We start from the raw sequence: 26,939 nt of genomic DNA on the forward strand, positions 1-26,939 counted from the left end.
GCCTACACCAGTGGAAGACATCATGCATAATCCCTGTCCCCAAGAAGCCATGCCCGTTAAATGACTATAGACTGGTCGCCCTGACATCCAGCATCATGAAGACCATGGAGTGGCAGCTGCTCCATCACATCAGGCGTCAGGTCCACCACACTCTTGACCCACTGCAGTTTGCGTGGGAAACGTGTGGGGAGAACACAGGGGACAGTGCTCTCCCCTGTCCTATTCACCCTGTACACCCTGGACTTCGACTACAACACAGAGTCATGCAAAAGTTCTCAGATGACACTGCAATTGTGAGGTATATCGTGGATGGACAAGAATCTAGTGACTTTGTCTCATGGTGCAAAGTGAACCACCTTCGGCTCAATATAGTAAAAATGAAAGATATAACCATCAACAGGGAGTGTGAAGAGGTGGTCCAGACCTATAAGTACCTGGGTCTACAGCTGAATCACAAACTGGACTGGTCGGTTAACATACAGCTAACATACATCTCTATTTCCTTAGGAGCTTAAGAATCTACCAGGCTTTTGCCACTAGTACCCTCTTCTATGCCATGGTCTGCTGGGGAGGCAGCACTGAGAAAAAGGGAACCTCACGCCGGGACAAACTGATACATTAAGTCCCTGACATCAGTGGCAGAGACAAAGACCTTGAACAAACTACAGACCATCGTAAACAGTGTCCACCACTGTCTCTTCCAGGGGTGTCAAACTCATCTTCAACTCAATTTGATCTCAAGCAGGCTGGACAAGTAACATCATTGCGTAATAACCTATGTATAACGCCAGGTTTTCCCCTTGTATTTTAGTTCCCGAGAAGTGTAATACATAGCCTGAAATTTTTTAAGAAAAATACAAAGAGCAATGTTTGCACATCGCTTCCATCTGCTGTTTAATTCTGGGGCTCAGCTTTGTATTATGACCGCGACTGTGAGTAGACCTGCACGACCCCTAGTGGAGAAACTTCAAATAGGTGCCAATTTTAGTCAACAATTGCTCTTAATGATTTCTAATTTTCACCCTTTGCGAATTCGTCCCGCGGGCTATTTTGCCGGGTTTGTCCCGCAAGCCAGCTCTTCAGGACACCATAGTCAGGCAGAGAAAGTCGTTCAGTGACAGGCTGCTGTTTCTGTCCAGATCCAGGGACAGATTGAGTAGGTTGTTTGCCCCTCAGGCCATAAGACTATACAACGCAACACAGTGAGGAGACAATTGGACAGTTATAGATTCATTATTGTTATTATTATTAGTAGTAGTATGTGTATTCTTTATGCTAAACTAAATAAATCAGTCAAATAGATTCAGAGCAATTTTCTCTCAACACACGTGAGAAGGATGTCTTCATTCCTGGACTTTACTGTCACCTTGTGGCAAGAAAACGTTATTGCAAAATTTCAAAACTGCATTTTACTACATGTCACTGGTGATAAACACACCAGCAGCATGTGTGTGCCTTAGTGTGTTAAAAAGATAAATTCACAGTTGAATGGTTTTAGTATTTTAATGCAAACATAGAAAGCTTTGTTTGTAAAAGATGTAAACAAATAGCTCCATTACAGAATATACTGATCGTTTTAAATGTTGATTAAAGATCCCAGTGTGTAGGACTTAAGGGGGAACTATTTGCAGAAATGTAATATTCATAATTATGTTTTCATTAGTGTGTGATCACCTGCAACTACAAATTGAGCCCTTCTTAGGGAGCATGTTCTCTTCCATGGTGTCCATCATGTTGGGCTACCACGTTTGTACAGTAGCCCAGAGTGGACAAATAAAACACTGGCACTGGAGAAAAACTGTGTGGAAATGGAGAGGTAGCCAGGTTGCTTGCAATATGCATCTTAACCTCTAGAGGCCACTAAATCCTACACACTGAACCTTTAAATGGGCAATAAGCAAAACAGACAACAAATGAATATATAGTTTGAGATGAAAAGTCTCTTATTTTTCATACATCATTGAGGTCGGGAAGTTCACTAGTCTGTAAAACGGAGGAGACTGTACATTAGATTTAAAATGATGTGACAACTGATTGCTGCTAATAAAGCTTTAGAATTAAGGAAGAGTCAGACTTGGTGTTTCATCACTGATCATGAATAATGAAAATATAAATAACGGTACAACTGTTCTTAAACAGTACTTCATAGTTCTGGGACTTACAGGTTTCGCGTTAGGAGACTTCTGTTAACATGACATACAGATAACAGAATAATATGAGAATGATTGCTTTCCAAGTCGGCGTTAAATCATTATCATATGATTTAATGAATGCTGTAAGCTGTATGTACAGCATACAGTGAAAACATATAGTTCAGACAAACTTTTATCAACTCAAATTTTGTATAAAAAGTGAAGGAATACAAACAATAACAGGCTGGACCGATCACATAGATCATAGCTTCAGTGAGTTGACCTCTATGATCTGCTGCAGGATGCTGTCTACATCATTGGTCTCCAGACTGATGCCGGCAAGGTCCAGCTGGGGCAAGAGGGCCGTGAGAAGCACCACCACGTTGTTCCGAATGTCTAGAAGATTCTCCTGTGCAGATCTGACCGGACAACAGCTTCATTATTACAGTTAGAAACCCCAACAGTTTCACAACGGTTTCACATTCATTTATGCAGGTGGGCCTCCCTTCTAAGGAACAGCTATTTTTAAGCCTAAAGAACTGGTCTGACTTAAATGGTTTTGGAAAAAAAGAACAAATGGAAGGATGAATAAAACCATTCATGCATCAACGATTCTAAGACAGGGGTTTTTTTCTGTTTTTGTTAGTTCAGTGTGGTAATCACTCTTCAAAAATCTTGCAAGATTCACAAGATGCAAGGAAAATTCCAACTAAATGAAGCGAAGGCAAACGAACATTTAGAATCAGAATCAGAAAAGCAAAACCCTTTATTGGCAAGTATATTTGTACATACAATGAATGTATAAATAAAAGGAATAAATAAAAGCATCTAATTTGAAACCTACATTTATGTCTGTCTAAAATACTCACCTGCTTTCTTCGCAGGCCTCGCCGTCTCTCGTCCTGTTCTGACTTTCAGTTTTCTCCTTCCTGGATTTGTTCTGCTCCGTTTGATCTTTTGACTCATTTATAGCCTTTTGACCGTGAACCAGCAGCCCCTGAGTTCCTGCAGCCCGAGCCGGGCCAATGGATGAAGTAGAGCACTGAAGGAAAGTAGAAGATTATTTAAACACTTATGTTGACTTAGTAGTTCTTAATCAACCCTGCCATCTTGTGTTTTTGTTTCGGCCACTTACCCTTTGTCACAGAACTTTTATGACTTGTGAATGAGATAATGAAGTATTTAAAGCTTAGTTGTAAATGGTAACCTCCATTTTAAACATATCGTGCATGAATTCAACTTTTAACTTTTCTTTAGCGGGTTTATTCTAAGTGAACTGATTCAGTCTTGCAAAATTTACATTTAAAATGTAATATTAAGAATTAAGATTGAATAAGATTGCATTGTTGTTAAAATTAAATTTTAATAGTGTTTATGAACTGACCTCAGCGCTGTCTGTCTGGCAGCCGACCGCTCTGCTTGCTAATGGTCTCACCACCCCTCTCTTTTGAATTTCTGGACAGTTACTATCAGTTGTCATTGTGCCTTGAGTTGTCTTCGTGATTTCCAGACCCAGAAGATTCCGCAGCCTCTGAACCTCTTTCTCCAACCCAGCCAGCTTCTGCAATTTAGCTTCCCGGTCACCCCCTTCTGGAGGCAGCGCTCTGCTCTGTCGGCCCTCTGTTCGGCTCAAAGGGGACACCATCACAGTCTGGGTGAAGGGGAGCGAGTGTGTCCAGGTGTGAGGCGTGGCGGGTGTTTGCTCCAGCGGGTCTGAATTCTCTGCACGGCTACTCGACAATGCTTTGAATGTATTTGCCTGTTTCCCAGGATGCAACTCCAGTGACATGTTTCCTGATCCAGACTGCCTCTCCTCCCAAAGATACAGCTTATTTTTTCCACTGTAAACAAGAGGGTCAGACTTCCTTTTTCTTCTGTAAAAAAAAAGAAAAAAAAAAGATTTGTTAATAAAAGTAGTTAAAGTTTTTTTTTAAGTCCATTTACGTTATTTCCACTATTTTTTTTTGTCAAATCTGTTCATTTCAGCAGCATTTGCAAACTCTACCCATCCATCCCAAACCCTATCTTTCTATAACAGGTGTGTTTTATTGTGTCTACTTCTAGACCGTACCAACATGCAGCATAACCCACCTTAAAGTTTCTGTGCGCTCTTCTTCTTTTTCCAGTGTCTTCATGATTGTGTCTTCCTTTGTGTCTGTTTCTTCGAGCATATGATCATTTGTCTCATCGTTCACAAGCTTCTGTGGGATTTCATTCTTTCCTTTAATGACTGTCTCTCTTACATCAGGTTTTTCCTGTGTTTGCGTCGCTTCTGTGACTGACTGTACATTGTCGTTTTTGTCTGTGTCGACATGATGATTTTGAAGGGAATCTGCATTTGTCTTACGATCAAGTGACTGAGGTGTGCGTGTGGATTGGCAGGTACTCTGGACAGGCTCTGATGAACTGCGTGAGAGGGTGTGATGTTTAGCCACTTGCTCCTCACACATCTGCAACGCAACCAGCCACACACACGTAAGATGTCTGTAAGGTGAATGTGGTCAAGCAAAACTGCACACCAGTTTCGTTATTGTGAGAGATGGAAAAACTTCACATACCTCTAAAGATCTTTCTCTTTTTCTGCCTTTTGGTGGCTCTCTGCAAGTAAAAGAACACAATGTACCCCATACTTAGTGCATATGCTGATTTTTATATTCTACAAAGAGACTGCTCCAGTTTTTAGCGTTATATCGAAAACAAGATTATCTGATCGTTGGCCCAGATTGAAATATATAGCCATTGCATAATTAGATTAGTTTATAAGATTGCATCGTGGTACGTGTCACGCTACGTCTGACCAGATCAGCAAATGGCTGCATGCTAACCCATCGACCAAGATGGCTGACCAACATGTAACCATGCTAATACTTAGTCTTAGTAGCTAGCACTGACTTGGAAAGTACGGGCAGAATGGTACAGAGGCGCTAATGAAGAAGTTTACCAAGGATTTTTGGTTAAATACTTGTTTTGTGAACCTTTTTGAAATTGTGCTATTGTGTTAGTAATCTTGGAGGGTGGCTAGTTGCCTTCTTGTAAAGAATAATGTTAGCAATGGGCTAGCAAGATAACGTGAGGATTTCAAATTATGGCAATTCTTCAACTTCTAAGAATTTAATAATATTTCAGTAGATGTAGTTTATTTTGGTAATCATGCAGCTACAGCTAAACTTTTAACTGGCTAGTCGCTGTCAACGGAAGCTGGACGTTTGGTGTGAACAGGGTTTTAGTCGTTGGCAAAAACTTTGGGGGAGAAAAGGGCTGAAAAAGGCTTGCTCTTCAACTACTATGTAATATTTACTTTGTTTTGTTGGATGATGTTTGACTGAGTTAGTAAATGTATTGACTTAAAAGTCTCTAACTGCAAGAAGTAAAAGTCAAAGAATATACATTTTTCATTATACGGCCTCATTGTTCGTTTTCAGTTATGAGTAACAAGTTGCTATATTTTGAACAACTCACACGCATTTTAAGATGGCAAAACTAAACTTTTCTCTGAACGTCAGACTCACAAAAAGTCACATGGACAACCACCGGAAATAAGAACATGAAGCTGACAGATAGAAAACCACAAAATGACACGTGAACCCACATACAGGCATGCAGGAAGAAAGGCAGTATGAAACAACTGTCCGTATACAAATTCTCATAGAGACAAAGTTTGCAAGGTCTAAAGAAATGGGAATTTACAGTTTCTTGTGGTTTTTCTGGTAACTGGGTGTTAACAGCTCCTCGCTCTCTTCTGTTTCCTCTGGTGAAGAGCAGCTTCTGAAAAGAAAAGAGACCCGTCTTAGGAAGTACTGCTAAAGTTCAGTTGAGTCAAACACGCCCACACATTGGCTTGGGTGACAACTTAACAGTACTGAAGTTGTGTTTCATATTAATCATGCATGTGATCACTTTCTGCAAAGGATGCTCCAAAATACGACCAAATGAAGTCACACGACTATAGATAAAACTGGTTAAAACTGAGGTAGAAAAGACTCGGATATGATGACATTTAATCCACTTTATGGCTGAAGACAAACCACATGTTCCTGTATTTCTTTTGATACTGCCCTTAAACATATCCTGCTAGCTAAATGTTTCCATCCTGTGCTTTCAGGTCCAAACCTCCAGGTCCAAACGTCCTCATAGCTTTTGTCTGTTAGATACGTTATATTAGCATGCATGTATAATGATGTTGGTGGGTAGCTTAGAAATATGAGTGAGTAAATGACAAACAGCCTGAGCTTTCAGAAGCTCAGTGTGGGTAGTTTTGGCAGTGACGTGACCCCCCTGTCACTAAATGTGGTCACGTCCTTAATTACGTATAATTCAAGCGAAGTTGTCAAGTTAAAGGAGGAAGCTAGATAAAAATTCATGTGCAGGTGGTATGAATTACAATATTAGTTATAGAGACCAAAACCATGTCATGCACAAGGTGCTTCTCATTGTGAAGGGTAACATAAATAGGGTTCTGCATTGATTAATGTACAGTGGCCATCAATTGTGTATGATCTGATATGCAAGAACATTATGCAAAAAAAAAAAAAAGAGAGAGAGAAAGAAAAAGAAATGAACGTTTCATACCTGTAACGTGGGTTGGGGTTCTGGCTGCAGTCCCAACTTTCTGGAGCAACTTTGTAATAGCTTTCAGGAACACTTCGCCATTTCAGACACTCCTCACACTGTAACCACATGGGACCCCTGTAAATACAAGCCACTTGAGAGTTAAGCAGAAGTTGGCATTTTCCAACTGCGCTATCGACAGACAACTTTAATCAGGAGTATCTCAGTGAGTCTAGATTTAGGTCTATGAACACCTAGTGAGAAAATGTTTTCTGTTCTGCATGCCGTTCTATTTTCGTAAACCACATATAAAAAGTGTTTGAACCCTTCCTGATTCTGATTTTCATGCATGTTTGTCACACCACCGAGAGACAAAGATAACACAACTAAACGCAAAGTGCAGTTTTTAAACGAAGGTTTTTATTATTAAGGGAAAACAATCCTAACCTAAATGACCCCTCCTCTTAAAACATAACTTAACTGCGGTTTATCACACCTGAGTTCAATGTCTCTAGCCACACCCAGGCCTGATGACTGCCACACCTGTCCAAAATCAAGAAATCGTTTAGATAAGACCTGCCTGACAAAGTGAAAACATCCTCAAAAGCTAGACATCATGCCAAGATCCTGGAACAAAAGAAAGTAATTGATATCTATCTCTGGAAAATGTTATAAAACCATTTCTAAAGCTTTGGTTCTTCAGTGAACCACAGTGAGAGCCATTATGCACAAATGGTGAAAACAGAGAACAGTGGTGAACCTTCCCAGGAGTGGCAGGCCAACCAAAATGACCCCAAGAGCGCAGCTACAACTCATCCATGAGGTCACGAAAGACCCACAAAAACACCCAAAGAACTGCTTCACATGCCTCAGTTAAGGTCATTGTTCATGCCTCCACTACAAGAAAGACTGAGCAATAAACACTGCAAAAAGAACATAAAGGCTCATCTTAGTTTGCCACAGGACCGTGTAGGCCATGTAGGTTTGGATTTAGTTTTCCCTAAATAATGAAAACCTTCTTTTAAAAACTGCATTTTGTCTTTCCTTTCCTTCCTGACAGTAGTTTGATGATCTGAAACATTTAGGTGTGACAAACATGCAAAAAATATGAAATCAGGTAGTGGGGCAGCACTTTATCACACGACCATAACTCATATTTTAAATGTGTTAAAAGGATCTTGGAGTTCCTTGTCTCAGCATGTGTACTCTAGAGGCTGTGTCTCAATTCTCCGGTTTCAAGCTTTCTGTTAATTTGACAGGTTTCTGCAAGAGACGGCTCTTCAACTAACTTTCACTTTCTTGGATTGTTACCATCAAAATGTGGTCCAGATGATTTGAATTTTAACCTGAGCTAAAAGAAAAAACAAAACTATGTCAATGAAAATGTGTGCCTGAACAGATAAGTTTTAAATCTTGGATTAAAATAAGAACCGACTGTCGATTTTTAGACAGAAGCAGGAAGAGTGATCCAGATCATATCAGCAGCACTAGATAGACAGATGGATGGATAGATGAATGAATGAGGAGATTTATTTCTGCTATTTGCATACTGGCTTTAAGAAAAACAGCCGACACTCACTCCTCAGTGTCGTCATCTTCATTTTCAGACTGGTCCGCAGCCTGAAACTCTCGCTCTCTGGCTCTTTTCTCCGTCACCTCTTTCCAGTAGTCGTTGAGTTTTAGACCCAAGGCCCCAAGGGTGAGTCTTGGGAGTAGAAAAGTGAAACAACAGGAAGTTATCTTAAACAGTTTCACAAGTACAAGCATCATATTTATATTACTGAAACGCGTCTTGTCTTGCATGCGTGTCACACCTGTATTCTTTGGTATACTCAAAGTCTTGTTTGTTATGAGCAGGTCTGAGAAAATTGCACTCAATTATGCCCATGACACCGATTCCTGCTCTTTGGCCTGAAGTCTGGAGGAAAAAAATGAGAGAGTGAGACATTAAGCAGACATAGATATCTATAGTAAAATGCTCCTTCAGCATTATTCTTTCACTTTACCTTAAGCTGGCAGCCCACTTTCTCATACGCCTTAATGAGTCGATTCTTGTGGTACATCATAATGCCATAATGGTCCTTGTTTTTTGGATTTAGCCCAAAGGTTACCTTCACCTTCTCTTTCTGATGGACACAAGTTAAGGCCAAGGAACTGGACATTGGCAGGTTTTAGGATTGTAATAAAAAATTATACATGTAGTATCAGAAATTTGGTTCAGGATCCATAATATACAGCAGAATCAAACCAAAACACTTATTATGGTATTAAATCAAATACTAGCACATGGTATGAAATAAAACCCTGTACTCTAATTATATACACTGCTTGAAAAAAAATAAATAAAGGAACACCCTGAAAACCACATCAGCTCTAATGGAAAACTAATATGTTAGACATGTATACTGATATGGACTGGATAATGTGGAAAGAAAGGATTCCATGTCGTTTAATGAAAATGATAAATCATAAACCTACACAGGGCTGAATTCAAATGATATTATGTGGCCAACTATTCCATTTTGCTGAAATTTCATTGCAGCAGCTCAAAATGGTACTCAGTAGTTTGTACAGCCCCCACATGCTTCTATGCAGCCTGAGAGCATTGGGGAAGACTCTTAATGAGACGACGGATGGTGTCCTGGGGTATCTCCTCCCAGATCTGGACCAGGGCATCACTAAGCTCCCGGACCGTCTGAGGTGCAACCTGTTGGAGTCAGAAGGGCCAGAACTTAATGTTCCAGAGGTGTTGTACTTGGTTTAGGTCGGGTGAGTGTGGGGGCCAGTCAGTGCTATCAAAACCTTCATTCTTCAGGAACTGCCTACAAACTCCCGTCACATAGGCAGCCGAGACAGCTAGGCTAGCTGTGGAGAGTGGCTAGCGACTGAGCCAGTGTGGAGTCTGACAATGGATCCAAGGATTTCCTGATACCTAATGGCAGTGGCAGGGTGCTGTTGTCTAGCCTGTAGAGGTTTGTGGGATCCTCAATAGATATACTTCTTCAGACCAGCAACGACCCACCACCAAACTGGTCATGCTGAACAATGTTACAGAGAGCATAACATTCTCCAAAGCTTTTAAAGGCAAGGTTCAAATCTGTCACATGTTCTCCTGATGAACCTGCTCTCATCTGTGACAAGTATAGGATGCCAGAGATGGACCTGCCAATACTGGTGCTCTACAGCAAATGCCAATCAAGCTCCGCGGTAGCGGGAAGTGAGCACAGAGCTCACGGGAGGACGTCTGGCTCTCAGCTCACCCTTACGGTGAGAGACATTCACACCAGTGGCCTGTTGGAGGTCATTTTGTTTGGCTCTGGCAGTGTTCATCTTGTTCGTCTTTGCTCAAAGGAGCAGATACCCGCCATGCTGATGGGTTGAGGACCTTCTAAGGCCCTGTCCAGCTCTCCTAGAGTAACTGTCCAAACCTTTCAGAAATGGCATGTATTGATGTGCCATCCTGTTGGATTGCCGGTACAACCTCGGTAGTGTCCAGCTATCACCTCATGCCACCAGCAGTGACACAGACGCTAGCCAAATGCAAAACTACTGAACAGATGAGGAGGGAAAGATGTCAGTGACCTCACATGTAAAAACGTATTAACAACCCCCTAACTCGCCCTCGTTAAACTGCTGTTATCAACATCATTTATTTTTTGCCTTGACAGATCCCATTAAATAACACTGACTTATTCATCTCCAAATGCCTCTAGTTTCCCACTTCCTGGTTGCTGCTGAACAAAGAGAATAGCTGGTGTATGGATACACTGAAGTGTGGTTTGTACACATCATGCTCAATGTGAGTAAGAGTCTTTGAAACCAGCTTGGCAAGGATCTTCTTCCCCCTCAGTATGATCTGTGTTCTTGGCTTCAGGTACAAGATACTGAGGTACGCCTGAAACAAATGAAAAAAAGAAAGAAAGAATGTTACAAGTGAGACATTTTTATAATAACGCGTCTTTATAACCTGGGGGGTCATCTACAATTATATAAACATAACACGATTGTTTCATGGGATTAAACCGAAACCGTGGCAGTTATACTACGAAACCACAGGTTTATCTAGAGTAGTGGAGGGGTACTTGATCTGTGCGTGAAACAGGAACATACACAACACTTGTACTGCTTACCCACACTTTCACCACAACCACTGTGTCTTCCTACACCCTACATTAACCTCTAACCCAAAAAATCATCTTAAACAGACCCAAATACTATAAACAGCGAAAGAAATGGTAGTTTCACTGATCACCATAGTAACCTCAATGCTTGCATATGTTGGGGGAAAAAAATATCAGTCAAACTCACCCTGAGACTGTAATGCATTTCTGGGATGTTCTGCTCCGCTCGCAAGGATCCGCTGTTCCTCAGACCTTTCTTTAGCTCTTCGATCTGAATCTCAGGCAAACGTAAGTCACTTGCATCAGTCTCAAAGTCGATCTCCGACTTACCATCTTTGGCTCTTCAGGATAACACAAAAGGAAGCAGTTGTTAGAACAGCTCATCTAAACTACATTCAAGGAGCAAAAATATGTCAGAAAGTCAAAATGCATGTAACAAAATTAAGTTTCACTCCACACTGTCCCCAACTGCCATAACTTTTGTTTTATTAACAGCGCAGTACTCAGAGCTGGGTGATAATGATCACTATGGTGACCCTTTTATTTCTCCACTGAAAAGAGGAAGTGAAATGGAAGGTACGAGAAACTTGAACCTTTTCCTCTCTGCACTTTGCTACAGTCTGACCGTGCACCACTATGTTTTTGGTAAGAAATCCACAGGTCTTCAAATTTCTCTCCTCTTCATATGACAATGAAGGTTTGTTTTTGAATATCTGTTGCTTTGCATGGATTTGCCTACTGCTCAAACAAATATATGTGTGAGCTCATACCTATTTGCCTCGTTGTGGTCGTGCCTTTGTTTGCATCAGTCTCACAGGTGGTCAACTCAACCTACACTCAACGCACCTGCTTAAATCAAACCAGGACGGTTTGTGTTATAGCAAGATAAAGGGCCAATTCATTGGTTAGGCGAATGGGTTATTCGCTTTGATATTCAGTGTTAGATAAGAGAATTAGCATCACTATTTCTGTGTTCAAATATCATATCACAACCCCGATGAGGGTGAGACAGTTAACCATCAAACATGAACAAAATCTTTCCATTCTGTCCATTTCCTGTATCAGTGCCTCTAAAGTATCTCATCAACACCTTATATTTTTAATGTTTCACAGTAAAAACGGAAGAGTAACAATGACAACGTGATAGATAAGATCTATTAGTAAGCTAGTTGGTAAGTTTTAAAGGTGTTGGTGTTACTTTTAAAACATTTGAATAATGCCAGGCTGGCTGTTCCGTGAGACCTATATGACAAGCTAAAATAACTGCCTTGTGCCTCCAAAACAGTTGTAACTCATCACAAAATGGAGATGGGCCTTCTGAGGGTGTCTTGTGGTGTCTGGTAACAGAATGTGGTTAGTGGAGGTCTTTGGGTCCGTTGGGTTGAGGGGAGGGGCCTCCGTGGATCGTCCCACAGATACTTGATCAGTTTGGGATCTGTGAATTTGGAGGCCAGGTCAACACCTTGTGCTGTTTTTCATGTTTCATGAAACCCCTTTTTGTGTGTGTGTCTGTGTCAGGCTGCATCCTGACTGCTGAAGTCAAGGACTGTCATGGGGAGCTATGGGGTGGAGGTCTGGTCTAGGTACCTGTCTAAGTAACATCCACAAAAATGCCCGATCCAGAAGTTTTGTATTGTCACAGTATCCTTCTTAAAGCCGTATATGAGATTAATAACATGTGATTTCTTTATAATTTCACACACTTTTATAATGCTAGCCTTAATCTATGAGCAAATGCTTGATTCTGACCTGCGGATGTTCCAGATTAATATCTTTGTGCCTTTTTTTGAGGCAATGGAGTCGAAGTGTGCATGTATCTGCTCCAGGGAGTTGATAATGGAGTGTTGGAGGATGGCTGCAAGGCTGGCCTCTGAGTCCTCAGTCACAATCATCGACTGTAAAACTGAATTAAGGTCAAGACACATTTATATGCATTTATACTTGAGCGTGAAGAAATAGTTGTCTGGCCCTTTAAATACTGTTACGGCAGACGTGAACTTGGACTGCCTACTTGCATTAAAGTTGGTATCATTTAGCGGTATATGATCATGATCACGTATCTAATTCCCTCCAAATGTCCTCTTGTTTTGTGAAGGATATTGGTTTGCTGGCTGAAGGGGACTATAGGGACGATGACAGCTTGAGCCTTGATGTTTTCCAGGTAAGTCTGAGACAGCATTCCCACAGTCTGACAACCGCCGTTCTTGGTGAAGATGAGCGCGTCGCGGCCCAGTCGCATAGAGCCAGACTTGAATCCATTTCCATATATGCCAATGGCCTGCTGACTGGCTTTACCCGAACCCTTCTCTGTAAAACCAAAGCTGGACACATAGGTGAAGAGAGAATGAGGAAACAAGGACATCTGTTTTTGTTTTGTTTTTTTTTTCTTTTCACCATCATCATCAGTATTTATATGATCAAATATCAGATAAAAAGTCAGGAACATTTTCTAGGATTTGCGAATTTACATATTCTTGCGCCTCACCTGAGCATCTTGTGCAGTTTGTTGGGGGTCATGCCACTGCCATTGTCAGTGAAAGTTAGACACAAATGATCGCCTTCATTAACTGCATCAATCCAGATCTGTTTAGCGGACACGCCAGGATCTGATGCATTGTCTGGAAGACAAGAGAACATTGGAAGAAAAGAGAAGGGGAGTTATGAAAGTTTTATCAGGCTTTATGTATGAGACAGAATTTTACAAAGATATAATAAACAGCACATTTCATCACTTCTTGGTCAACTTCTGAACTAGAGAAGCTTGACCAACAAGGCCATAGCCTGGAAAACCCCCATCACTCTCCTAACGGCCATTAACGGTGGTGCCGCTAGAGCAGCAATGGGATAATGGGATATCCACCACCCGTTGCGTGACCATCTGTGGTCACTACTTTTTGCAGTGCTTCATGGGACACCACTAGAAAATGGCCTCAGCCCTATATAGGGCCCTATGTAGGAGTTAGGGGGCGATTTCGGACACAGCCAGAGGGTCTATTTTTGTCTGTTTCACAGGGTAGAAGGATGTCATCAGTGGTAGTGGTGTAGAAATGCCCGTGCCTCACTCTTTTGCCATTTCTGAGAAGGCCTGAGTTTATTTGGACTTGTTGGGAGAAACCATTCACCCAAATCTGAGGTTGAGGGAGAAGCATGCCAAAGCTCTATGCACCAGAAACTTAAGCCCCAGTCCCCACAAGGTGACAAGCCACAGGTCAGTGCAACTCATCTCAGTGGGTTGAGAAAACCATTGCTATGGGATACCAGTTATGGAGTTCAGGGGTTAGACCATCTTATTTCCTTTTAGCAAAGTAGGTTACTCTTCAGAGACAAACAAAGGCTGGTACTTGCGTTATCTTTTTTTTTTTTTTTGGAAAGGGGTGAAAGATCGACAGATCTTATTCACCATAATGGTTGGTTTAGTGTATGTTCTACACACTGTTGTGTCTTGCATTGGTAGAATGCAGTCTCTTTAAGGGTTTGGGGTGTTTTTGCTGCTGTATGCTAGCGGTGTTGCTCTGTCAGTTTCTATTCGTACGATGCGTTCCATTTGTACTCAGAAGTCAGAAATTCGGAGTTGGAATTTTCAACTGAAACGCCCCCCAAAGTCCAATTTTCTACTCACTACCCCCGACTTGAGTTACCAAGATGGCCCGTGTGTAAGCAGTAATTAGAAGAACACACCAAGTTGTATTTGGAAAAGGCAAGTGCTTTCATGGACGCAGCCATCTAGTTTTCCGACTTCTGTGACTGGAACACCGATAAGACAGGTGTGACGTCATTCCCAGTGCCACATTCCACCCTCTGAGGTAAACTGAATAATAAATAATAGTAAATAGGGTAGTAAAAAGATCTGTCTGCACATTTGGGTTCATTGTTCTTTATTATCTATTAGTGGAATTGCACAACTTTTAGGATGAACTTTTTACTTGCTCAGTTATTCATACTGAAATCAAATCAGATTACAATACTGTGTAATACTATTGGCCCAATTCCATTTCTCACTTACATTAAAACCACTGACCAGTGCAGTCAGGAGTCAAGTAAATAACATTGATCACCTTGTGACAATTCAGTGTTCTGCTGGGAGACCTTTGAACCTGGCATTCATGTGAATGTTACTTAGACATGTACCACCCACCTAGAACATACCAGACACCTCCACCCCATACCAATGACACTCCTTGATGGCAGCAGCCATCCCCAGCAGGATGCAGCCTGACATAGGCACACACACAAAAGCGGTTTAGGAACAACGTAAAAAAAGAAGTGGTTGACCTGGCCTCCAAACTCACTAGATCCCAAACTGGTCAAGTATCCGTGGGATGCACTGGAACAAGCCGGATCCCTAGAGGCCCCTCCCCTCAACCCATAGCACCCAATATTAGGAAGATGGTCATAATGTTATGCCTGATTGGTGCCTACTGTTGAGCATATAGTATCTCACAGTATACTGTCAGTATATATAACGTGAATTATTTATTTATTTATAGAGACATAGGTTGGCGGGAAGGTGGAAACAGTTGTAGAAATATATGTCACACTCCTCCTCCTCCTCCTCCTCCTACATTACACCGCACGCTGCTCACTGCCTCACTGTCATGACAGCTGAAAACTAGCAGCCCTGTTGACAGTTCTCACACTGCAGCTTCTCTTTTCAAACATATCTGAGGAACAATCGTTGAGATCAAGCCTACTTTACTTCATTACGGCACCATAACGAGATTATTATCGCCATGGCGCCCTTGCGCGCTGTCAACAGACACCAGCAGACGCAGTTTTAGGCGTGTAGCTGCAAAAACTCTTTGAGGGTGTGAAAGAGGAAGTCCATTCGGTCCATTTTAGAACCGACAGAAATGTCTGTACAGACAGTTCCACAGTGCGTGCGACAGCGGAAGAGAGTGTAAAATGAAACCAACAAAAGTTGCAACAATAATACAGGTGCAGGAGCATGCAAAAGTTTCTGGGCCATTTTGTTGCCTACCTATTAATTCAGCCACAGCGCTGAAGGGCCATGTGTGACTCGTAGAGTTGCTGTTCAGGAAGGAAGGACTCATCTGAAACAGAAATAAATAAATAAGAACGGTAATAATAAAGAAAACAAATAAGTCGGCGAGTTTGTGCCAGCTCGCACTGACCGGCAAAATTCACAACGCAACTTAAAATGTGCCAGGAAATACATATCATCCGCATGTAAATTTTAAAAATAAAACTTACGGAACTCAGGCGAATCCCATGTTCGCTTAACCTCGCCATGTTTAGCTGCTGCATATTTGGCGTCTAGTGGCGTCTCGTCTCTGCGCGCAGGTACGTAACCATGCTCAGCAGTGGGCGCGTCCTCCGCGCTGCTGTCGAGGAAGTCAACTCTAAACCCACTGCGAGCTCGGACAGCGAGGTGACCCAGTCGAATCTAAGTGTTTACATTTTATATTAATACTAAATGATTACATCTAGTCCAAAGCTTAAATGGAATTATCGTTCTTCGACGTTTATTTTCATCCTCTCTTATTAATGTTTATCTGAAAGCCACGTGTACTTAGAGTTCCCTTATTGTGTTGTGCCGTGTCCCTGACGTTTTACCAAGCCATTATAATATATGTAAAAAATACACAACAGGTTAAGGGGAACATAAGAAAACTCATCGAATAACTGCGTGCCGTTTTTGATAACAAGTTACCAGTGGAATGCAGAAATGCAGATTCTGCATACATTTGGTATTATTAACGAGGTACCGTACCATCTTAGTTTATTGTGATGTATCTAAAAAGTATTTTGTTTTGACAGCATGTTGCATCATTTGACACTGTTCACCCGGTCCACACACTTGGTTTTCAACTTTAAGGTCACGTGTTGTTATGCTGTTGTTTACAGGAGCTGCAGGCAGTGATGACATGGATGCCTGAAGGTATCTGTGCAAAGGCAGACAGACTGAAAGCAGCAACACGGACAACCAGTCTAACTGGTATAACTCACTGCTGAATTTGGAAGTTTTTATTTTTTTAAACTATTTACTATAGCTTGTTGTAGTCTAGCCGTTAGGTAGCTGAAGATATGCCACGTAAGTGCAGGCCATCCACAGGGTTTAGGCATGCATATACATGGCTGATAACACATTATATCCCAGGCTGAAACACCAGTCATTTCATAGTTTGTGTGGACCAGGGGTTACATCACTTCACATGTACATTGACTGATTTGTTTATTTGAGTGTCATGCACTTTATTGTGCCCAGCCTACATAGGCTTACAGGGCATTATACAATGTATATACAATTCAAAGATGGCAAGCAATAAAGGAGAAATCTTATGCACCCATCACCTTGGACAACAACAACACAGTATGCCAAAAAAATCTTCCAAAACATACCAAAATAAAATAGAAATTTGGATACCTATGTGGAAAATGTTTTCTGTCTAAATGTCCATGCTTTTTCAAAAGACCCAGCTCAACATATTGTACTTGGACATCCAAAACAATGTACAATGTTGACAGTGTTTACAAAGTTACTCAAATGTGTTTATGTTTTATTGAGTTAGATGCACACACATTGAGGTCTTTGTCAGTTAAAGTACAATGGTGACTGAGAAAGCAGAGGGAGACTGGCCATCCTGCCTGTGTGCAAAAGAAACCTTAATCTTGATTTTATTTTATTTATTTATTTTTTATTATCATTTTTATTTATTTATTTATTCGTTTGATTAAATCTATTTTCTGTTGGGTTAAATCATTATTCACTGTCAGTATTCACATCCCTCTGGTTGTCTCCTTAGCGCTGTGCAAAAGAGTTAAACATGGTTGATTATCTGCTTTAAAGCTCATGGATTAATTAGACTTCTCCTGCTAATTACCTGGAGCAGGGAGGGTATAAAAGGCAACTAGTGGTCTCAGTCAGTGGTTGGAGCTGGTTGGAGCATGATTGTATTTTAATGGTGTCTCACTAGAGACTTAGACTAAGTCAGACTGATCCACAAGGGAAATTACTTGCTCAGCATGGTTGCACATAAAAGAAACACCCCAGTAAAAAGACAGATAAAATAGATAAAAAAAAAAATAAAAAATTAACTGTTGCGTGGCAACAGTGGCGAGGATCTTGTCGCATGCTGTTGCTTTGTCCTTTCCATGGAATTAACCTCAAGTCTCATCACAACCTCTTTCTACCATGAAACTTGAAGCCTCCACTGGTCAAACTGACACTGCTTGTATTTGAAAAGGATTTGTCCTTTGCTGTGAAACGGCAGTCACTATGAACAAGGTGATGGCATATATTTAAAGCATATGTAGAGCAGAGTCAGTGAACTGACTCTGAATGTCGTTAGTGCGTGTACATCTTTCTAAACTTTGCTAACTCAAGTCACCATGAGGATCATAACAAACTAAATGAATTTAGTAAGGGTTCATTCTTAATATTTGTTAGAAAGACTGTGTTACATAATCTTCCAAGTTTCTTAGTGTCCCTTCTAGTAGATTTGCAACTGGGGCGGAGAACAGGCCCATTTTGATTTCATGCTGATGTGTATGAGTATTAGTAGTATGTAGTAGTAGTAGTAGTAGTATGAGATACCGTATTGTGTAAACAGTTTAGGTTTAAGTTAAAGAGGACCTGGCATGCCTAGCATCCAACATGAATGAGCTTTAACTGCAGTGTTGCTAAGGTCTTCACTTACGCTGAACTGAGGTAAAGCTCAATATGCAGTGTTTTGTGCGTGGACTCAAGAGGGTTTGTGGAAGTACAAGACTGTCAAGTTTTAAACTGCCTGAATGTGGTGGCAGACAACACTTTACTGTCATGGTCTGGTTGCTCGTTTTATCCTTGGTGGTTTTGCTATTTCCTGCTTCTGTAATTGTCCATCCTTCTCTGACAGTCTTCACTTGTTCCTAATACTAACTTCCCTTGTGTGTTCATGAAATCTCTGTCTCAGCTTGTCTTTAGTTGTGCTGCATCTGTCCAGCCTCACTTTGTTCCGTGTTTTTTTTTCACATTAGATTCTTTTCAGACACCTTTGCTTTTGTTTTTATTAAACTTGTCGCTTCAAACTTGCCAACGGTATATTGCATTCAGATCCTCTGACACACGGTAATAATAAAGATACAGGAACATAACTACAAATTAACAAAATAATTGTTAATGACTTTAATCAATGATGCAACCGTAAAGAAACAAAGAAATGTCAAAACACATTTTCTTTTATTATCTGCTCCATTCTTGGCAACAACCGCTCAATTCCTTGTTGCATGAAAGAGTCCCCATCGTTGGTCACCACTGTTGGAACGTTCTAGCTTTTCTTTCCATCCATTCACTATTGCAAAATAGTCCTCTTCGGAGAATTCCTGCAGGAGAATGGAGACGGGTACGGTGTTCAGTCAGCCAAAGAATTAACAAGGAATTCAGGTTTCTGCCTAAGTATGAGGCCATCCGCTTATGAAACCTGTTCATTTTAGACATTTCTTGTGCGTGCTAACCTCGATGAACTCATCTTTAATGGCCTCTGCCCTTTGCAGCTCTGTCTTCATCACTTGGATGAACTGGGCTGTCCGATCTTCTGCTTGAACACTGCAGAAACCGGCCTCCTCAATGAACTACAGGGGGAGAGACAGAACAGGTGATGCGACGCAAAAACAAGTTTCAGTAGTAACACATGCAGAGTCCATAAGGAGTTGTGTTGTAAAAGAGAAAAGCTTTCTTCTCTCTCCTTTTTAAAAAAATAATTTTAAATCTTAGTTTTGCCTTAGGCCAAGCAGTGAAGCTTTAACCTATTTACCTTTCGTAAAACAGACACATGCAAGATTTTTTGCAAAATGTACCTTGATTTACTTAATTACAAGTTTGAGTTTAGTTAAGTTTCATTTATTGGTTTAGCACAAATTATGTTACAAATCTGTGCAAAGCGGCAACGAAGCCTTTACAGACTTGAGTTCCACATGGTTAAAAAACATATTTGTTGAATTGTATTTTTATCTAATTTAGTGAATTATTAGCATTTTGTTCCCTAATGAAACAGCTAACAATAAAAACAGGAAATAAATGAAACAGAGTAAAAGGAAACAAAGCTTCCCATCCTAACAACAGGGTTCGAGTTGAAAAGTCTCCTTAAACTCATACGGTCCAGCAGACTTCAGAAGTTATTTGTTTCTACTTTCTAATGGCTGCTGGGAGTATAGCTCCCAAATACAGAACGTTTTTTGAGGATGGTATGAATATTTACGATAATATTGTATGTTAGCTTATTTGACTTTCCTTTACAGTGCAGTATTGAAGTAAAAAAGTACAGATGATGTTAAAACTGTTTAACAGCTGACATGCTTAAACTGTTTCTGCGATGAAGGACGATGTAAGAATTTGAAAGCTTGAAGTAAAGAGCTGAAAATGTTAGTGGTTAGTGCTCTCTGGTGGACAAACTCTGATATTAACACTGCTTCTATATTCTGGCAAACTAAAAAAAAACAACAAAAAAACATCTTTCCACACAGGCAAACTGGTCTGACATCTATGAGGAGCTAGTAGACGAGATAAATCAACTGAATTAAAACCATCTGTGATAATCAAAAGGCTATAAGTTAAAAGGTAAGGTCAGGAAATTGCAGGAAACGACAGTCACATGGTAAAAAGAAACACAGTTCTGGATTCATAGGTCAGTTACCTTGCCATACTCAGATACTGTATAGAGAATGTAGCCTCTCTGTTTGATGTAGGCCTCGAATGCCGGCGTCCAGGGCTTCTTCCCACAGCAGTAGTCACTGATAAGCAACTGACCACCTGGCTTTAACCATGACTGGACACAAAGAAGGAAATCAAAGAAGAAGTAGCCAAATTAGTTACATAAAAGGAAAGAGAATATCTATCCAGACTGATATATTCAAGGAAGACTGTACAAGTGTGTGAACTTCAACATTTTCAATATAAAATCACTAATCACTTCTATCTTGACTTCGAATTGAAGAGTTAATTCTTTGTTGTGAAGAATGAGAAACTGCTCACATGGAAACGTTTGAAGAGTGACAGTTTGTCGTCGATGTGGAGGATCGTGTCTCTGCTGTAGATCACATCAAATGAACCTTCTGCAAAGGTCCTCTTTGTGGCATCAGCCACCTCAAACTGCACCTGAGACAGACCATATGCCATTAATCAGACCGCTAGCTGTGGTACATAAGCCGGTAGGATAAGGGAGCGTAATATAACGTATGTACTGATGGCAGCTTCTCAGAGATGGCCCTCTCTATGGCGATGTCCACCATGTTTTCAGACAGATCCAGGCCAAGGACCTCCACTCCGAAGGTCTAAAACAAATAACATATTTTCTGCTATTGTTACAGTGCAATGCAGTCATTATATCCATGATAAAATTCAAGCCTCGTGACTGTTAGTATGACTCCGGGTGCATCTCTTACTTTTGCCATGTAGAAGTCTCCCCCACCAATGCCACAACCAACATCCAGGACCTTCTGTCCAGGCTTCAGGTTCAGCATGTCCACAAACTCCTATTAGCAGAAAAAAAGGTTTTAGTTTGATCAAAGCCCCTAACTACTTTCCTTCACACAAATGTTGAATAAAACACACGGTGACTGTGGCTCAGGAAGAGGAAGAGCAGGTCATCCACAAACCAGAGGGTTAAGGCCAAACACCATCCTTGAGCAAGACTCTGAACCCTGAGTTGCTCGTGCCGGACACTTGTGTATGAATGTTATGTGTGCATATGTGAATGAGTGTGTCATTTAGATACCAAGAAATCCTTGAGAATAACACCCCTTTGTTTAATATTTTTCTTGTACCCAACACTTATTGATACCATCCAGTCATTTTCCTGTTTCCTAGAGCGTACTCCTACCTTGGTGGTGCTGAATCCGCCGGTGCTGACGTAACCAGACCCAAACATCTTCTCGTAGCGCAGGATGCCACGTCTGGAGTACTGAGAGTTGTCCAAAAACTGCTGGAAGGTGTTGAATCCACTCTGTGGGTTTGAGGAGCGCCGAACCTTCTCCAGCAGCCAGCAGATTTGATTGGGATTGTTTTTCATCTGGAATAAGAGGAAGTCGAGGAGGCGACAGAGAGGATTGAGACCGGCCTCCTTCTGCACTTTTATTCTTTTAACGTTTGGTTTAAAACTTAAATGACTCTACCGCGACATAGGTCCGAACTCTCTTTTTCAATACGACGTCGAAACCAAACGTCTGGCCCTCCTCTGGCCCCTTCACTTGTACTGATGAGACCAGGTCATTGTACTGTTTTTCAGTGCGGTAGCATGTGGGGTTGAAGTCCCTCTTGGAGTCACCTTGGCAGAAAATTACAAAACCAAACAAACAATTGTATTTTTGTTGAACATTTCTAATCGACTGACAACCAAGGTAATTACCAGGCCAATATCAATACCATAAATACAATACAGATACAATTAGCATAAATATTTAAATACTGAGTTTAATTCAGAGATGGGGAGACTATTAGCTCAGTACCTGATCGGTGGTTGCAAGACTCTCTGAAAAAAAGAAAGCCACCCAGAGGCAGCCAGTTGAGTGCTTTCTCCATAAAGGACGTTAGCTCTGCGTCACTCAGGTACATAAGCAGCCAGTTGGAGAAGATGAAGTCAACACTGATGAGAAAATGAAATTGATGAGGATGGATAAGGGATCACCACTGCTATTACAAATTAAATCAAAGCAAATAGGGATGAACGCATGCAACGGCTTTTATGGATTATTTCACTAAAACCCCGAAATGTCAACTTCATAAAGTGACACTACAGGAAAAGACAGCATCACCAAAACCAGCTTCATCTCCAGGGTTTCATGAATGAAATAGTCATTGACGATTCATCAAAAAGCTACACTGCTTAGCTTCTAAAATCTCTGTGAACTAGAGATCGCTTTACACCCACCTATTTGGGGGCATTTCCAGCTTTGTGACATCGGCTTGGATGAAGGCAGCGTTGCTGTGGTGACCATTGTCCTTCCTGTTCTTCTCCACAAAGCTTTCCATGAAGTCCACAGCAGTCACATGGGCGGCCTTAGTCAGCAGGTGACTGGTGTAACGACTGAAGGGACAAATGTCTGTTTTATCTCTGTGGTTATTATCATTATAATCATTATTTGTAGATAACGGTACCCTCAATTTCATGGCATTGCCTTATTGCAACAATTACTTTATCTCAATTTTACTAAAGGGAAATACATAAAATCTATGTTTGTACAGCTTTATAGTGAAAATGGGTCTTTCACTTAGAAATTAGAAATATTTGATAACATATCCAGGAAATCCTATTTCCCCCTGTTGTCCATGGCCATGTGACCTTGTTCATGACCTTACTTTTTTTTTTTTTTTTAAGTTTTATTCCTGTGCACTATGCACCTCACACTTTGTTACACTGGCACTGACAGTTGACTGTGGAATATTTAGTGGCGAGGAAATTTCCTGACTGCACAGGTGGCATCCCATCCCAGTACCATGCTGGAATTCACTGAGCTCCTGAGACCCATTCTTCCACAAATGTTTGTAAAAGCAGTCTGTGTGACTAGGTGATTGGTTTTATACACCTGTGGCCATGGAAATGATTGGAACACCTGAATTCAGTGGGGTGAGTGAATACTTTTGGCAATACAGTGTACAGTATTAACAGTTTTCAGCATGTTTTTAGAAAAAAAGGGTTGATTTTTGGGAAGCACTATTCACAAATTTTGCACTATGACATCAATTCACCAATTAACCAGCCTTTAATTTTATAACAATGACATTGAAGCATTATGAGGTGATAAAAACCCATTTAAACATGTTTACCAAATAAAAATTCAATAGTAATACACTTCATTAGTTGACATTTTCTCTCTATTAATGCAGTCACTAACAGGTCCACCAGTATTGACGAAAAATTATAGTATTAAAAAATGAAATTTCAATATTGTGTTAAAAATGCGCATATGGAAATAAGTTTGTGTTTTACATCTGCCTGTTTTTTTTAAAATGTAATTCATCTCCCAAAACAGAGAAAACGACACAAATAAAATTAAAGATGCGTTTCCTGGATTTTGCCGTTATTATTTACATTTTTGTTTGCATCGTGACATTTTTTGCCCACGATAATCATTACGTCAAAATCTGATGTCGTGACAGTCCTAGTCACTACCTTGGCTCAAATAGACAGACTAAAATGTCACTTATCTGCATTCATCTCAAGCCTGTATTACACAAGAGGCAGCTAAATTAAACGAAGTTCACTCTAACGCGGCCGTGTGCTCACCCGATGCCAGCTCCGAGCTCCAGCACTTTGCATCCAGCCAGAGAAGGCAGCATGGAGAGGATTTCTGGCAGCTCGTGCTGAGTCAGCTCCCTGGCCCGAGAGTCCAGCATCATCTCCTCCACTGTGGCGTCCTTCGAGTGATCTTTCCAAAACGCTGTCATATTGCTGCGAACTGTCAAGCACGCAGATGTCAAAAAGATGTGTGTGTGAGTGTGTGTGTATGCCAGCAATAAGAGTATATTCATCTTCAGCAGGAACAGCAAAGGTACTTAGCAAGGATGATAAGAGGAGGAACTTTCTTATTGCTTGGTCAAACAAAAATGGAAAAACTAATGAATGCAGACACAAAATAACAATGATTGTTTAGTTAAGATGATGAACAGGGAATTCATTTAAAATGAGGCTTCCTGTCCAACAAAACAATCATTAATACAATAACAAATTATTTTTAATGAACTATTCATGACTGTGTCAACAACAGGAAATGCAAGTAGATTTGTTACTCATATTATACTCATATTTTACAGAGTGTGTTATTACATAAGTACTGAGTTCAAATTCTTTAAACACAAATCCCAAAAGAGACCCTGCCTGGCACAGGGATTAACCATTAATCAGTTGATTAAGCAACCTTAAAACAATAAACCCATGTGGTGCCTTCACAGCTACAACACAGTGAATATAAGCCCTGAATCTGTCTCACCTTACACTCTGTAACAGTTTGGAAAATATATTACGCAGCAATTTCAATTTCCACAACAACTTTGCTTTCTCAGAAAGGGGTGATTATGATTGCCATTGGTCTTTATATGTTCTGTCATATCTTTAGATTTTAGAGTTTTTTTTTTTCTAGTTGTTTAGTTGTTACAGTGAACTTTCTGGGCGTACATATATAACAGTATACCGCTGGAATGGAAAATAGGGTGTAATATTTAGATAGTGCCATAGTTCTGGTCACATCAGCTCAAGGTTTGCAAAGCAGCAAAGTGGACTTTCACGTTTGGATTCCCAGAACAAAGTCAATAACCAGGGATAAGTACGACAAACTAAGATAACTGCAGGTAAAGCTGCTGACAGTCGGCCTCATTTGACAGCTCCAGTTAAGTCACTGGCGCATTCCAGCCCAGTGCTCACAGCAGGGTCACTTCCACCAGCCCACTGAGCAAACGCAAAAACAACACGTGGCGGTTCACACGAAATCCAAACTCTGGTGTCATCAGCATCACCGTTGCATCAGACTTAAACTTTACACGGATGTCTCATAAATCACTAAATAAAGCAAAAAAAAAAAAAGTTACTCGGCTCATACCTTTCTCCATGGTTGATTTTGGTCAAATTAATTAATCCTGTGATGATCTTAATTAACTGGAGGGGCCCCTGTCTGCCACAGAATGGGTTTCACCTCGCGCCGGAGCTCATTAATAAACAGGACGACCGTGTGGAGGAGGTGGTAGACAGGTAAAAACTGGCCATTAGGATGCGGCCAATGTGGGGAGATGGGAAGGCGGGGCTCACACATGATTAGCCATAAAAAATAAAGGGTCCACGGGCTGTCATTGGACGGAGCTTCTCCTCGACACAACAAACCTCCATAAAACAGCTGAAAGTCACAGATACTCACATCTTATCGTGGGCTGGTAGGTTGTTAGTGCCGTGGTTCCCTGCGCCAGTCGCCGGATCCTGGCGTTGTGTGAACGCGTGCTGCTGTGCGCCTACTGCGCAACATTGCCTCATAGTGTTAAGGTGGAGAACAAGGTTGTTGAGCTCAACAGCGTGACAGTGGAAAGGAAGTAGGAGAGACTTTGCAATGAAGACACTTGTTTTATTTTTTCTTTTGGCACGCTTTAGAATTATGGGCTGTAATTTAGATGAGGTTCATAGATTGTATTTAAGTTGTTAATAAGAGCAACCTTTGGATTGCCAGGTTGTGAACATTAATGAGTCACGATTAGGTTATGTTAAAAATTCACAGATCTGCCACATCATTCAAACAACTGACAGGAGAAGTAAATAATAATCATTATGTGACAATTAAATGTTCTGCTGGGAAACTTTTGGATCTGGTATTCATGTGGATGTTATTTAGACATGTACCACACACCTAGACCAGAGCAGACACCCCCACCCCATAGTAATGACACTCCTTGATGGCAGCACCTGACACAGACACACACACAAAAACGGTTTAGGAACAACTAAAAAAACCTGGCCTCCAAATTCACTAGATCCCAAACTGATCAAGTATCTGCCTGATCCACAGGGGCCCCTCCCCTCAACCCATAGGACCCAAAGGCCCCAACTAACAACATTCTGTTATCAGACACCACAGGACACCCTCAGAAGTCCCATGTCCATTCACTGATGAGTCAAAACTGTTTTTGGAAGCACAGGGGAGACCTGCACACTATTAGGAAAGTGATCATAATGTTATGCCCTATAGGTGTTTGAATAAATGTTAACAAATAATGGAAGTTAATGGAAGTTAACATTAATCATAGATCTCCACCATCATGCACTTGCAAATGGTCATTGATAATGAGTAATATCAGCCTGCACTTGCCAGGTCTGCTGTTCAGTGTGCTGGGGTGGTGCCATCAGTACTTGTGTTGCCAGACAAACTGGGCAAGTGATGAAGGGGAGCTCAGTGGTGGTGGTGGAACTGAGGGAACTGAGAGGGAAACTGAAAGCCGCCATGGACAACTTCTCTCAGCCACAGGCTCCTCAACGCCACACCTCCCAGCATCTCCAGCCACCACCATAATGAGAACTCTGGAGTAACATGTTTACACACACTTATTATTTATTTTTTTGATAAAAAATTTACATCACACATTAACCCTGTGTCACAACCTGCTAAAATTAGCAACTAGCTGATTTTTATACTAATTAAACGGGGCCCAAATCATATGAAGCCTTTG

General features: G+C 41.0%; 2 protein-coding genes across 3 annotated transcripts; both read right to left on the reverse strand.

Moving 5' to 3' along the window:
- Nucleotides 1-1,484: 1,484 nt before the first annotated feature.
- Nucleotides 1,485-16,123, reverse strand: zgc:152774 (uncharacterized protein LOC553526 homolog). Its single transcript, XM_047585536.1, has 17 exons — nt 16,013-16,123; nt 15,780-15,852; nt 13,287-13,419; nt 12,902-13,122; nt 12,551-12,698; nt 10,989-11,142; nt 10,447-10,575; nt 8,687-8,806; nt 8,495-8,598; nt 8,260-8,385; nt 6,702-6,818; nt 5,820-5,897; nt 4,691-4,730; nt 4,224-4,582; nt 3,517-4,006; nt 3,002-3,174; nt 1,485-2,551 (listed from the first exon to the last, which is right to left on the reverse strand). Exons 1-17 carry the CDS (start codon nt 16,064-16,066, stop codon nt 2,395-2,397), a joined length of 2,676 nt encoding a protein of 891 aa, XP_047441492.1. The 5' UTR covers nt 16,067-16,123; the 3' UTR covers nt 1,485-2,394.
- Nucleotides 16,124-18,902: 2,779 nt separating this feature from the next.
- pmt (phosphoethanolamine methyltransferase) lies at nt 18,903-25,776 on the reverse strand. Of its 2 annotated transcripts, none has more exons than XM_047585539.1 (12): nt 25,643-25,776; nt 24,022-24,193; nt 22,666-22,821; nt 22,244-22,380; nt 21,911-22,062; nt 21,619-21,807; nt 21,182-21,271; nt 20,981-21,070; nt 20,772-20,894; nt 20,434-20,565; nt 19,256-19,372; nt 18,903-19,123 (listed from the first exon to the last, which is right to left on the reverse strand). In XM_047585539.1, the coding sequence occupies exons 2-12, from the start codon at nt 24,180-24,182 to the stop codon at nt 19,013-19,015; spliced, it is 1,458 nt and encodes a 485-aa protein (XP_047441495.1). In that variant the 5' UTR covers nt 24,183-24,193; nt 25,643-25,776; the 3' UTR covers nt 18,903-19,012. The 2 variants fall into 2 exon arrangements, with proteins under 2 accessions (XP_047441495.1, XP_047441494.1); XM_047585538.1 differs by lacking the exon at nt 25,643-25,776 and adding an exon at nt 25,331-25,497.
- Between the last annotated feature and the right edge of the window lie 1,163 nt (nt 25,777-26,939).

This window comes from Mugil cephalus, chromosome 5 (assembly GCF_022458985.1).
Source record: "Mugil cephalus isolate CIBA_MC_2020 chromosome 5, CIBA_Mcephalus_1.1, whole genome shotgun sequence".
NCBI classification, from domain to species: domain Eukaryota; kingdom Metazoa; phylum Chordata; class Actinopteri; order Mugiliformes; family Mugilidae; genus Mugil; species Mugil cephalus.